The sequence below is a fragment of the Rhineura floridana genome, chromosome 1, assembly GCF_030035675.1.
Source record: "Rhineura floridana isolate rRhiFlo1 chromosome 1, rRhiFlo1.hap2, whole genome shotgun sequence".
NCBI classification, from domain to species: Eukaryota; Metazoa; Chordata; class Lepidosauria; order Squamata; family Rhineuridae; genus Rhineura; species Rhineura floridana.
The window spans coordinates 286,703,789-286,718,170 of NC_084480.1; the positions used below are offsets into that span (position 1 = coordinate 286,703,789).

At 39.0% G+C, this 14,382-nt stretch overlaps 1 protein-coding gene across 17 annotated transcripts in view; it reads left to right on the plus strand.

Moving 5' to 3' along the window:
- The window catches only part of VPS13B (vacuolar protein sorting 13 homolog B), a 590,935-nt gene that overhangs the window by 162,397 nt on the left and 414,156 nt on the right, over positions 1-14,382 (plus strand). For all 17 annotated transcript variants that reach the window (XR_009759752.1, XM_061603977.1, XM_061603987.1 and 14 more), the window contains 2 exons: positions 3,190-3,324; positions 6,145-6,318. Coding sequence is in view for 16 of the 17 variants with exons in the window: in XM_061603977.1 (XP_061459961.1) it covers positions 3,190-3,324; positions 6,145-6,318 (309 nt within the window). In the remaining variant the exon portion in view is untranslated. The remainder of the gene's footprint in view (positions 1-3,189; positions 3,325-6,144; positions 6,319-14,382) is intronic.

Here is a 14,382-nt window from a genome sequence, read left to right on the forward strand (position 1 = left end):
ATATATGTAATACATGTGGAACTCTTTCACCATCTAGGTCCTAGATACTAGAATAATCAATACCTGGAGCACAGAGTTGGGAATATGGAGATGAGTTGTACTTTATAATTAGTCTCCCAGCAAATTTTATGGGACAAAGTAATCAGCCTTGAATCACCAAGCATGTATGTACATGGGAGTGTCTCCCCTCCCTGAGAGACTAGGGTCAGAAAAGGCAGCCAGTTTAGTTCCCATCCTGTTGCGCGCTTTTAATGTTTCTCCATATAAATAAATGGTTGCTATTCACTCTAAGGACAGCTGGTATAGCACAGTGGGGAAGAGAGCCTGGTTGGGAGTCCAGAGTCTGTGAGTTCAAATCCCCGCTTGTGTCTCCTGCGTGTCAAAGGCCAGCTAAAGTTCACCCTCACAGTGAGTGACTCAGGGGTTACATGTCCTGCCACCTGTGCAGTCGTGGGCAAGCGGCATAGTCCCAAGGAGCCCAGTTGCCCCTCAGCTGGCAGTTGCAGACAAGGAAGGGGCTGGCTTGTGCAGCTGTGGCAAGCTGGGCAGGCCCTAGCCAGCTGGGGAGGACTAGCCTCAGAGGGAGGCAATGGTAAACCCCCTCTGAATACCGCTTACCATGAAATCCCTATTCATAGGGTTGCCATAAGTCGGGATTGACATGAAGGCAGTCCATTTCCATTTTCCATTCACTCTAAGTAAAGCCTTGATCTTGAGAATACTGGAGCAATGGAAGCAACATATGCACACTCCTGACACTAGATGGCCCTTCTTCCACTGAGAAAAGGGGACTCCTTGGCTCAGTAATAGAACACATGCTTTGCTTGCAAAAGGTCCCAGATTCAATCCCTGGCAACTCTGCATAGGGCTGGGGAAGACCCCTGTCCAAACCCCTGGATAGTCAGTGTAAATCAGTATAGACAGTACTGAACTAGATGGACCAATGGTCTGACTCGGCTTCCTGTGTTCCTTGTATCCAGTCTGTAGGAGGCTTCAGAGGGGTTTTTTTTTGTGTGCGCGCACACACACACAAGAGAGAGAGAGAGATTTTACTACTCTTGAATTCACACACACACATGAGAGACATTTTACTACTATTGAATTCAAGTTTTGTTTTGGTGATTACATTTGTATCTTGCTGTTCCTCCCAGGAGCTCAAACAGTTGTACATAGACCTCTCGCACCTCTCCCAGTTTATCCATCAAACAGCCCTATGAGAGGTAGACAAAGCTGAGAGAGAGTGACTGCCCCAAGATCACCTATGGCCAAGGGAGAATTTGAACCTAGGTATCTCCACTTGGGCTCTGAATGTTAGGTTTTCCCTTGTTTTCCAGGATTATGTTCCTTTCATCTTGTGAAAATATTGAATCTGTAATGAAAACTGGTCACATAGTTTTATTTTATCTATACTATTAGAACGAGATTTGATTAATAAAATGGTATCTGTACTGTAGTGCATCCTTATTATTGCTCCCTAGGGCATTGTAACCATGTTTGATTACATTGTCTCACGCTATTTTTCCACAGCAGGGATGACTCTCTTGCAAAAGAGCTGCTTTCATCTTTTGGTATGTGGCCCCATAGCATTTAAATACCAGCTGGCCACAAGAGTTTATAGTGAAAAGAGGCCCAGTCATTTATTTCATTTGTTATACAGCAATCAGTGCAACTTCACTAACTTTAGCTTGCATAAATCTGCTACAAACACAATCAAGCTACTAGAAAAACATTGTCTGGAGACCATCTGAAATCAAAACAATTATTTGGCCTTAGTGGTATTGACCAAGTAGTATTTTGGCACGTGTTGATGTAACAAGCATTGCACACTGTGTAAATGCTTACAGTGTACAATAGGGCCCTGCTTTAAGGCGTTCCGCTTTAAGGCGTTCCACTGATGTGGCAGCTTTCGTTTTTAATTTAAAAGCTATTTTTTTCTCTTTTGCAACGTTTTGCACCGTTTTTGTGTCATTTTCACGCGATGTGGCCCATTAAAGTCAATGGGGTTCCTCTTTATGGTGTTTTCCGCTTTACAGCGGGGGTCCGGAATGGAACGTGCCGTATAAGCGGGGCCCTACTGTATATGAATGGTATAGGCTTCTAGCAGGTTTCATCTACACTTTGCAATATGCAATTGGAAACTTCATATCTGAATTTTTAAGAAGACTTCAGTGGATCAGCCAGATTTAATTCATTTGGCCATTTGACATTTATTGAACAAGCTTCTCTGCCCCCCCACACCCTTTTTTCAGACAATGCACAACTTTTTTATGGGTTGTATTCAGTAGTTGCATGAACAAAAGGCAATTCGTGTTACCAAACTTTCCTTCCTCCTCCTCCATGCAGCCTCCTATACCTCCAAAACGACAGTTTAGAGCGTTGGGGAGACCTCCTGAACATTCTGTGTCATGTCATATGGGGCTGCAGGAGGAAGGCTGCCAAACTGGACAGCAGAATCTTGCACCAAGCAGAGCTCTGCTGTATTTTGAATTCTCACTTATATATACGGGGGGACTTTTTCTCCTCCGTTACTCACTTTTTTTTTTATTGGTGCCCAAACTAACTTTTCCAGAAACTGTGAGTAAATATAGTTCTCCTGAATATTGTACTTTATGAAATAATAGCAAGCAATACTTCTGACCTAAAGCAAAGTTTCACCTTTGGTTTCCATAAAAAGATGACTAATGTAGTTACCTACTGTGTGACTCAGCTGCATACGTTTAATTTTTATTTTGCTACTGAACTGAAAGGTTTTCAGTGAAATCTAAGACAGTTTTTACTCATGTTAACACTTTGGGATTATGGGATTAAAATGTAGCTAGAAAAGCTTGTGTTGCCTTTATTGTAAAATGTAAACAAAATTGAATGCATGTATGAATATGACCAGCTAATTAATTTAATGCAACATTTTGTGTTTTTATGTATAAATAAATATCTGTATCCATATGTGGGAAAAATTTGCATAGATACTCATGTGAGCGTGTGCTTGTGTGTGTATGCAAATAAAACTATACTATAAAGAAGCAAATAAAACTATACTATAAAGAAATTAGCTTTAGAATCCAAACAAAAATACTATAAGACTATCTAATGCAGATGATTAAAGTATAATTAAACTTACATGTCTTGATGAAAGAATATAAAAATATTTAAATTCAGCAGGCTAGTACATTTGCAGTTTTCTTTTATTAGGTGTGAAATCTAAGAATCCCCTGCCAACTCTTGAGGGCTCAATCCAGAATGTTGAACTGAAGTATTGCAGCACATCATTGGTCAAATGTGCCTCTGGGACCATGGGATCAATAAAAATTTGTGCCAAAGCCCCAGGTATGTGCAGCTGGATCATGTAAAAGTTTATGGCCTGTGTAGGAGAATTGGCCTTCCTTTTTACAAGGAGAGTTACTGAAACAAGAATTTATTCATTGTTCCTATGAATTATCCTATGAGTTATTTTTATTTTTGTGTGTGTTTTTAGAAATAGGATAGGATAATGTAGCATGACATCATCAATAGTAAAAAGAAAAGAAGAAACAACCATATTAAGGTGTTTTGGTCACAACAATGCTTAAAGAGGTCCAAATCAACACAGATCAAAATCCTTACAGGTATTACTGTGAAAGTATGTGTAAAGACTGAATTCTGCACCTCCATAAAGATTAAGCTTTTAAAAAAAGTTGAATCATTGTTTTCCTGAACTTTACCTGAGGCATGCCCCAGGTGCATCCAGTGCATTATGAAGCAATTTAGCTAAACTTAAAATGTTTTGCATATTAATATTGTTAGATCTTCATTGAATTATTTGTATAACTAAAATAGAAACTGTTCTGTACCTGTCCTGAAATATATAATTACCAAATTACTGAATTTCAGCTAACAAGTTTTGATTTGTGCATATGATAACAATAGCTAGATAATTAAAAGTACCCGAGCTGAATAGGATTGTAGCCTTAGAATTAATTTTCCATAAATATCTATGAAGATTCTCTTAGAAAACTGGGAAAAATCCATTGGTAATTAAATTTTATTTTGGATAAAGCTAAGAGAAAACAGTATGGCTACTTGAAAGTATACCACCTGCTATAATTTACTCCTTAGGTATATTCTCCTTAGTCTGCCCTTGTGTGCGCACATGTGCGTGTGCACGCGTGTGTGCGTACACACACACACACGCTGCTTCTGATTTTTCCCTAAGGTACCTATAAATGAAGCCAGTACTATAATTGCAACCAGGAGTGCAACACTACACAGCAGAAAGATGACAAAAGGGCAAAGCCAATTTGTGCAAAAGAGGATTATAAGTATTGGTTTCAGTATTTTATTGCAAAGCAAGAAAACTGATATAGTTTATCAAAAATATCCAGATCTACAAAAATGTGGTTGATGCATCTAAACACATTAAAACTGTTAATTATAATAATCATTGTTCCTATAGATTAATAACTCATTATTCACAATTTGTGATCAGATCTAAGCTGAACCCACTGCTTTTATGAACCCGTAATATTACTTTATAATAAGTCACTGTCTCATTGATATCATGCAGACAAAAACATTTTAGTTTAATACACATTAAATAGTGGATCCTAATGCTGGCAACCCTTTTTCACCTGTTGGTTAGATACGCCAGTTTCCTGCTGGCTATTCAGTGAGCGTAGTCATTCCAATAAAGAAGATAGAACCAGTTAGGCCAACTATCACACTCGTGATATCTTTCGTAAATTATATGTACAGCATCTCTTTAACAAGTGGGATACAGAAAATGTCTGTATTAGCAGAAGATGAAATAGATCTGGGAGATAAAAGCTGATCACTGTTAATAAAAAAAATACCAAAGAGAGAACAATATTTACACACAGACTTCATGCATCTGCCTTCAGGCTTTGACCATATTGATAAATCAGATTTATGTTAGAAAATTTAAAGACTGTGTTTAAAATTTTCCAAATTCCCAATGCATTTTGAATGTCTATGTTCTTTCTCAGGACACTGGATATATAGTAGTATAGTCATGGAAAAAGTTGTTTTCTTCTAGTCAGTTTATGTTGCCGTGGTTATGCCCCTTGTCAGTCCATCTAGTTGGCCACTTAGCACTCCATTATAATATTGAAATAACAAAACTGGACTAAGTTGGGGAGAGCAGTATTTTCGGTGACCAGTTATTGTAAAGCATTTGTACAGTGTCCCGTAAGGAAGACATTTGGAATGTGTTGAGAATTCAGAGGCGTTTTAAAGTTTAACTTTCCGTAAACCAGGAGTTTTTGCACTGATTGGCCTTGCCCTTCTCTTAGGTATGTAGCAGATCAGGAGGACGATATATTTGACAATCTCTCAGCCCTCTCAAAATACAATGTTTCTCCTGACTTTAGACAGTGCAGTTCCTACTCTGCTGCAGTTTTTCTAGTATAGCTTTTTACAAGTGAATGCAGCAGCTAGCAGCTGTCTTATATGCTATATCTAAGTTTGTCCCATCTGTAGAAAAAGCCTTGATTAATAATTCTTTGGAGCAAGCAAACACTTGCTCTGTGGTCTTCAAGAGCTCTTGCCTTCCACCTTACAAAGCCAGTAATGTCAAGCCCATCCCACCACAGCATTGTGGCCAGATGAGAGATTAGTGAACTTGATTCACTTCTCTGTGGCCTTTGGTCTCCATAATAGGAATGCAGTAACCTCTCCATGGTACTTTGCTCCCTTTCCAAAACGTGATTTTGAGGAGGCTTCTATTGTAAGTGAGTATATATATGATTGGAGCCCATATGTTCAAGTAATATTGAGAAGTAAACGTTAAAAGATGTTTATTTTATATGTTAAACCTCTGAAATGTAATATATTTAATGTTTCCATAGAACATACATTTCATGCAGTTTAGTAATGAAATATTTTCAATATACTTTAATGTGCTTCACATATTTGCAGGTAAACTACTGATTTCTTCTTTTAACCTATGCATATTAATCACAAATTATTTAATTAATCCTGACTGATTTCTGAAAATTATTATTTGGGGATTATTTGATGTCCTTAGTTATAGAAAATGCAAAATTATTTGGTTTCTTTGCTATAGTAAATGCCATTGAGATTTATCAGTTCTGGGTGGTTCATTGAACATCTGTTAACTGAATCACAATGTTGTTATAATAATACACTTAGGGGATGGTGGAAAGGAGAAGCTGATCCCTTTAATTCAAGGCCCATCTGATACCAGAGACCTACACAGCAGCAAATGGCTTAATGAAAGCAGAAAACCAGAGTCTCTCCTTGCTCCAGATTTGTTTGCCTTCACAATTCAGATGCCTCAACAGAAGGACTACAGCTACAGTTCTGGTGAGTGCAAAATTTTTGAGAAATTGTTGTATCTTAATGTATTCAGAAGATTGGGGAAGAGTGCTGGGGGCCCAGAGTAGTGATGTGTGTGTGTATAGATATATATCACATTATGTGTAAAATATATGGAGAAACAACTGCAGTCTCATTTGGAAAGGTAAAATTCCAGCCAACTGTTGAATCTTCCTGTATTCTACTTAGGTATGGCTTCATAACATGATTCTGCATTGCTTGCATATATATTGTCCTTGTTCCACTTTACTTTTTTAAATGCATATGATGCATGGTTTAGCATAGGGGTTGCCAACCCACTGCCCGCAGGTGCCATTGTGCCCACCAATCCCTCTTAAGAACCTGTGAAAGGTCTCTATAAATGTCGTTTCAAAAATCTACAGTGCGTGAGAGACTACTCTTCCTGCACAGTTCCTGTTTGCTCTGAACTGGCCTCTCTGACATTGAACACGCCTCCTTGCCCACATTTCATTGGATGCCAGTACTGAACACCCACCTTCCTTTCTGTTCTGAGCTGAGTAGAGATGCAAAGAACTTCTTTCTGTGAGTGAGCACGGTGGTGGCTAATGTAGGTGCCTTTTTTCCATTGTGGCCATGCACCATTTTATGTTCCTGTCTCTTTTTCTGCTCTCTTATTTGTGGCTGCCATTTTGTGGTATGCCACATGCCTGCAATAGCCATTTTGTGTCTGGTGCCTATAGCACTTTCTCAATATTCCAAATGTACCCCCTGATCCAAAAATGTTGGCAACCACAATAGCGCTGTGTGGACAAGCCTGAGCAAAGTGTGTGCTTGCATACTACCCCCTCCTCTCTGGTAAATTCCATAGCAAGTCAGCTTCAAGCCATGGGTTATAAAGGTGGCTTGTTAATCTAACCAGGATTTCTGGTTCAAACATAATAACACTAAGAAAAGAGTCTTTAAAAGCGAAAATAATGTTTGCTGAATTCCTCTCAGCCATGTGGAAGGTGTAGAAGGGAATGGGGAACTTGTGAGCCTGTCACTTCACTCAGGCTTGTCCAGACTTCTCCACGGAGCGCTAAACAGTGTTTAGCATTAAGTGTAAAGATAGCCTAAGAGTTTGTTACTTTAAATAAGCAAGTAGCAATATTGTTTTGAAATGCTTTTATGGTGCTGTACACTGCCCTGATGTTTTGCAAGAGGGCAGTATATAAATACTTGTATAAATGAATGAATTAAATGTTCTCATGAACTCTCTAGAATTCTGGGTAAACTAGGTATTTGGCTTACTGTTTTTCTTTGGCTACAAATTTTGAGTCTTGTGTCACACTTTTGAGCCACTCCTTGCCCCTTTCCATCATGCCTGTTTGCAGAGAGGATATCATGGAGGCCTGTTGATTGGGCCAACAAGAAAGATGGGGCATGGAACCCAACAATTTTAATTGGTAGAAAGAAGTCAGATTTTGGTTTTAACTTGCATATTTTGTTTGTAATTCAATATGTTGTTTAAAATCGAAAGCTGTTTCCAGTTTTTGAAGGAACCCTCACTTCAGATCAGACCGAGAAGCATGAGAAGAGGAAATGCTCCCTTGTTACTTCATTAATCATCTGAAGTGGTTTCATTATAGTGATATGTAGTTTAGATACTAAGGGCATAATGCTACATTTAATATTTGTAAATTAGCCTGATCTGCCCAGCTGTTTTCAGTGAATGAGGGCAATTGGAATGGATATGAAAATCATAAACTGTGTTACTTGCAGAAGCCCTGAGACAGTAAAGTAATAAGCCATTTGGGAAGACAGATTGAAATAACTCAATCAATGAGATTCTAACATATAATTTTCTTATTTTTATTGATGTAGTTTTGAAAATGTGTACCCCACCCCAACGCGGCTTTTGCTCCAGTAACTAGACTCCATGAGTGGGAATTTCCAGTTGCTTATCTAGTGTAAAAAATTGCTTATCTAGTGTAAAAAAACTCCACTTGCTTTTGCATTTATTTATTTAGTTCGTTAGTTCATTAGTTACTTAGTTAATATCCTGCCCTTCCTCCCAGAAGGAGCCCAGGGTGGCAAACAAAACACCAAAAACACTAAAACATCTTAAAAACAACTTTAAAATATATTAAAACAGAACAACTTTAAAAATATATATTTTTTAAAAAGCTTTAAAAATGTCTTTAAAAGCAATTCCAACAGAGATGCAGACTGGGATAAGGCACTTTGAGGGTAAAGTTGCTTGCATCCGTAGGAATCTTGATGCCCCATCCACATCTACTGTAGTCCCCAGTGAAGTGTCCAATGCAACATTTCAGTTGATGCGGCTTGATGACGTGGACAAGGTGCTTGCAAAGATGCGGCCAGCAACGTGTCCTCTTGACCCTTGTCCTTCTTGGCTTATTAAAGCTTGCCGAGGGGGTTTGACCAAGTGTATCCAGGGTGTGGTCAATGTATCATTGCGAGAGGGAGTGGTTCTGGGCGCCTTGAAGGAGGTGGTGATCCGACCACTCCTGAAAAAGCCCACCCTAGACCCATTGGTTTGCGACAATTACAGACCGGTTGCAAATACCCTCTTCTTAGGAAAGTGGAAGATTGAGAGAGTAGTGGTGCATCAATTGCAAGTACTCTTGGATGAAACAGATTATGTTGACCCATTCCAGTGTGAGTTCAAGCCTGGTTATGGAACTGAATCGGCCTTGGTCGCTCTGATGGATGTTCTTTATCAGGAGAAGGATAGGGGGAGTGTGATCCTGTTACTCTTACTTGATCTCTCAGCGGCTTTTGATATGATTGACCATGGTATCCTTCTGGTCCAACTTGGTGAGATGGGTACTGGAGGCACTGTTTTATAGTGGTTCCAATCTTATCTCCAAGGTCGTTTTCAGAGAATAGCATTGAGTGATTGTCTTTCGGCCCCCTGGCAGTTGTGCTGTGGGGTGCCACAGGGTACCATCTTGTTCCCCATGCTGTTTAACATCTATATGAAACCACTGGGAGCAGTCATCAGATTTGTCAGCAGTATGCTGACAATACCCAGCTCTATTTCTGAATCAGGAGATGTTGTGTCCCAGACGAAGGGGAGTTAGATCAGGGAGGGGAGTCAGATGAGGATGAGGCTCTTTGGGGAGTTGGAGGAAGGGAGACAAGCAGGGGGGGTTGCTGGCAGTTCTCAAACTCCCGTGCCCAGCACTTCCACTGAGGCAGCTCCTGACCCACCTGCGAGTTTTTAAAGATGTTTTGTTTTAATATATTTTAAAGTCTGTTTTTAATAGACAGTTTTGAAAGCAACAAACAGAACTTCACCCAAGCTTGCTCTGGATCCCTATAAGGATTCCGTTAATATCCTAAAAATATAAGCACATAATTGTGATTAACAAAACAGAGGTTTTTATTGTATTACCAAAACGTTTCGGCTTCTGCCTTCATCAGCTGCTAACATACAAATGCTGTTAGCGAGGTGGCAGTTATAGAGCTTTGAGGATGGAATGCTCAGAGGGGCTTCATTTGCAGAATCTAAGTAATATTTGTCCTGTCCTCCAGGTTCAGGCAATGTGGTGACAATGTGTCCAGAGAGTATATCCAAAAGTTTTCCCTTTTAGTCAGTGCTGGTGGATCTGTTGGCATCTCTATAGCTGTTATAGAAAAGTCCGTGATCCACAATGTTGAAATGTTTTGCAACTGGTTGCTCCACTTTTTTTTGTTAAGATTGCCGATTTGTGGTTTCTGAAGCGTGTGCGTAGGTCAGTTGTGGTTTTTCCTACGTATTGAATATGGCATCCTTGTCTTTTGCATTCAATGACATAAATTATATTGCAGGACCTGCAGGTGATGTTCTGTTTGAAGTAATGTGTCCTGCCTATCCTAGTGCTTGTGAAAGTAGCTGTCTCCCTGAGGTACACACAGGGGGATACAGTGTTTGGAGTGACAAGGATGAGACCCAGGATTGGTGATAGGTGGCTTAAGCACAGCTCTCACTAATAGTCTGCGCAAATTAGGAGGCTGGCGAAATGCTACAATTGCAGGCCTGCTGATGGCTCTAGCAAGATGTTTAGAGTTTGCTAGCAATGGGTAGCTCTCCCTGATTGCTCGGTGATATGCTGAATGGAAATCTGCCACAAATGGAATCTGTTGCTCTCTGCTGTTTGACACCTCATTATGATGGAGGAGGTTTTCTCTGGACAGAATGGAGGTTTGGTGGATGTTTCAATTGATAATATGTGGAGGATATCCTCTCAGAAGAAGGTGTTCTTTAAATTAATTGATCCTTCTCTGGTATTTATCTTCAGTGTTGCAAATAAGTTTGATTCTCAGAGCTAAGCTATACACAATGTTTTTCTTTATATGCTTAGGATGGCAGGATTTCCATTTTAAATAGGTGTGGGCATCAGTGGGTTTGCTGTAGAGATCAGTGGCTATTTTGTTGTTTTCAATGATGAGAAGAACATCAAGAAAAGGGATGTGTGGATTATCATTTGTACTATTAAATGTAAACTTAATAGATGGATGGATAGAGTTGATGTAATTTTTAAATTGTTCTGAACTCTCTTTACCATTTGTCTAGACCATAAAGATGTCATCAATGTATCGCCACCATATAAGTGGTTTGTTGATGGCCTTTTGGAGGATTTCCTGTTCCAGTTTCCCCATAAAGAGATTTGCATGTGATGGAGCCATGCGAGTCCCCATAGCTGTGCCTTGTAGTTACAGGTAGTGTTCTCCATTGAATGTAAAGTTGTTGCAAGTCAGGACTAGTGTAGCTAAAGTTGTGATAACCTCTGTTGGAGGATTGTCCGTATTCCTGGTGTTAAGGAACTCATTTAAAGTCTGAATTCCATCATTATGTGGTATATTGGTATAAAGTGATATCTGAAGTAGCTAGTATAGTATTGTTGTGGAATTGATACTGCTTGTTTAAAGACTCAATTTTAAGCAAGAAGTCCTTGGTGTCTTTGATATATGATGGGAGGTTTTGCACCATGTTTTGTAAATTTAAGTCAATGTACAGAGAAATGCTTTCAGTAGCTGTGTTGTTACCTGAGACAATTGGGCGACCAGGATTGTTGGCTTTGTGGATTTTAGGCAGCGTGTAAAACCTTCCGGGGTGGGATTTGGATTAACAAGGAGATCAGCAGTCTCCCCTGTAAGGAGTTTAACCTGTACAGAACCTGTAAGGTTCTGTATAGATGTAATGATATGAGTATTGAGATCTGTGGTGATGCCTTTGTCAAGAAGTTTGTATGTTGTTTCATCCTTTAGTTGTCTTTGACCTTCTGGAATATCGTCTGTAGTGTTAAGTACCACAACAGCACCACCCTTATCCGCAGGCTTGATGACAACATCCCTTCTCATCTGAAGGTTCGTTAGGGCTATTCTTTCTTCTTTTAAAGGTTGTCGTGAGCAGGAGTTGGTGTGTGGTTGTTAATGACTCGATTTATTGGTAAGAGAAAGGTTTCTAGGACTGGGTTCCTGTTTATGTTCGGTGTCCAAGTTTTAGGTGGCAGAAACTGTAGCAGAGGATCTCTATTGTAGAAGTCTATGTTGTTCTTAGAGTCATCATTAAAAAATTCAGCCAATCTGCATCTCCTTTCAAATGAATGAATGAATGAATAAATGGCTTGTTGAAAGAGGAAGGTCTTCAGTAGGCACCAAAAAGTTAACAGAGATGGTGCCTGTCAAATATTTAAGGGATGGGAATTCCAAAGGGTAGATGCTGCAATGCTAAAGTTCTGCATCCTATTTTGTGCGGAATCGACATCCTGATAAGATGGTATCTTCAGGAGGCCCTCAACTGTAGAGTGCAGTGATCAACTCAGTATGTAAGGGGTAAGATGATCTTTCAGGTATCCTTGTCCCCAGCTGTAAAGGGCTTTGTACACCAAAACCAGAACCTTGAACTTGGCCCAGTAGTTAATGAGCAGCCAATGCAATTCTTTCAGCAGTAGGGTAACATGTTGGCAATACCTGCCCCAGTGAGCAGTTGTACCACTGCATTTTGCACCAGTTGCAGCCTCCAGACCAACCTCAAGGGCAGCCCCACATAGAGTGCATTACAGTAATCCAGCCTGGAGGTTACCAGTGCATGGACAACAGTGGTCAGGCTACCCTGGTCCAGAAATGGCCGCAGCTATCTTAATATTAATATTAAACCAAATATTAATATTAAACCAAATGTAATATTTTTCAGTAATGTTGAAGTTTGATCTTTACTTATCTTTTTCCTCTAAGTTGAAGCCATGCAAAAGACAACACTATAAATTTGTTTAATGTGTTTGCAGTGCAACAGAGCATATTTTTCTAAGTGATAACTTCTTTTCTTTCTTAACTGTTTATGGAAAACCTAATCTCTTCTTCATCCTAGTGATCATTCTTCTAAAAATGTTTTGGTGTTGTAGGATATTTCACAAGTGACTTTTTTTCTTCTCCTCAAAAATATAAGGAGCAAGTCCTATACTTCAATTTGCAGAAACAAATTGTAGCAGCAACAACAATGTTACTTGATACTTCCATACTTTGTAAAGGTTAATTTTGTTCAGTGGGGTTAATTGGAAAGGAAGAGATGGGCATAAAATCCAGGTTTGCTGCCTCACTTTTTTTTCATTCAGGAGAGAGTAAAATCAAGTTGCCCATTTTTCTCATTTGTAGTTCATGTCTAAAATGCCATCAACTCTAGAAGAGTCTAGTCTGCAAACAGCATGGTTTTATTTTAATATATTACACAAACACACATGATCAAAATACTTAATACACTGACCTGGGGACTTTTAAAAAATATACAAATGGGTAAAAACATTGTAGTAATTAAAGGCAATTCACATTTATGATTTGGGCATAAAAGCGTAAAAATTATACCCATCTATCTTGTTACATTTCCTCTTCTCTCCCTAAGGACTTAACTATGTACTTTATCTGTAATTGTTGCCAGTTTTCTATCATGTTCCCACTGGATTTCTAGGGCAAAAAAAATCTTATCCTCCTGATGACAGAGCTTGCTTGAATGATTTCATGCTCTTAGCATTTTTGTTCACGGGAATTAGAAGCAAAATGTAACTACAGCTGAACATAGCATCTATTTTTGTAATTTTGAAGTTTATATGCTGTTATTGGAGCTAAATGAAGAGATACAGGTGTTCTCCAGCTCAAGTCTGTTGGGATTTCTTGATGGCCAAAGCTTGAAAAGAAAATGCATGTGTTTCCAGAGTCAAACAGCAGCTGTGAGACAAGGATTTATGCTTTTCTCAGAACTTTGGGATTTCAAAATGTTACATTTAATCACAGGCATAGAAAAAGAGCAAATGTTAAAGATGTTACATCTGAAAGTAGGGGATTGATCTCTTTACCATACCAGCCAGTTGTGGGAATAGAGGAACAAAGTAGTCTTTAATCTTAATATGAATAATTTCGAAAGGATTATGATAGCTGTCAAGACTCAGTGGTCAAGGTACTTTCATGTGGCACAGAATAATTTTATCTTTCTCACATAGTTTGATATATTCTTATTACTTTATCTTTGATTTATTGGCAACAGAAGAAGCCCTCTAAACGTTTTGGTGAAACCAAAATTAAATATTTTAAAGTCCCTTTGAATTTGTCCCCCTGAAATCAACTGAACTTAAAAATGCCTTTTTGTTATTTTGAAGAGTATATAGTTTAAATTGTTACACAGGGCTTGTTTAGGGGGAAGTAATGCCAAGCTGAGTGTTGGATAGTTCATCGTCCATACAGTTCAGTCTCCACTGGGAATGAGAGATATTTATGTCTAAAACAGTTATTCTTAAACTGCCCCCCGAACCCTTGAAAGTTGCTGAGGATCTTGACAGACCACTTAATGATTTTTCTGCCTGTTATAGAAATTGTAATGTGGTGTGCTAGATGTTGTATGATTTTTAATTGTCTTTTTACAGACATGCTGTAGACTACCTGAATGCAGCTTATGGAGCACTAGTGGTCTGTGACCACAGTTTGAGGACTCCTGATTTAAAATTTCTAGATTGCTTCTGTCTCTATCAAGGACAGTTCCAAATGGCACTATGTTAATATATGCCATAAAGGTTTGCTTAATACTAATAATCAACAACAGAAATTTCCATAACA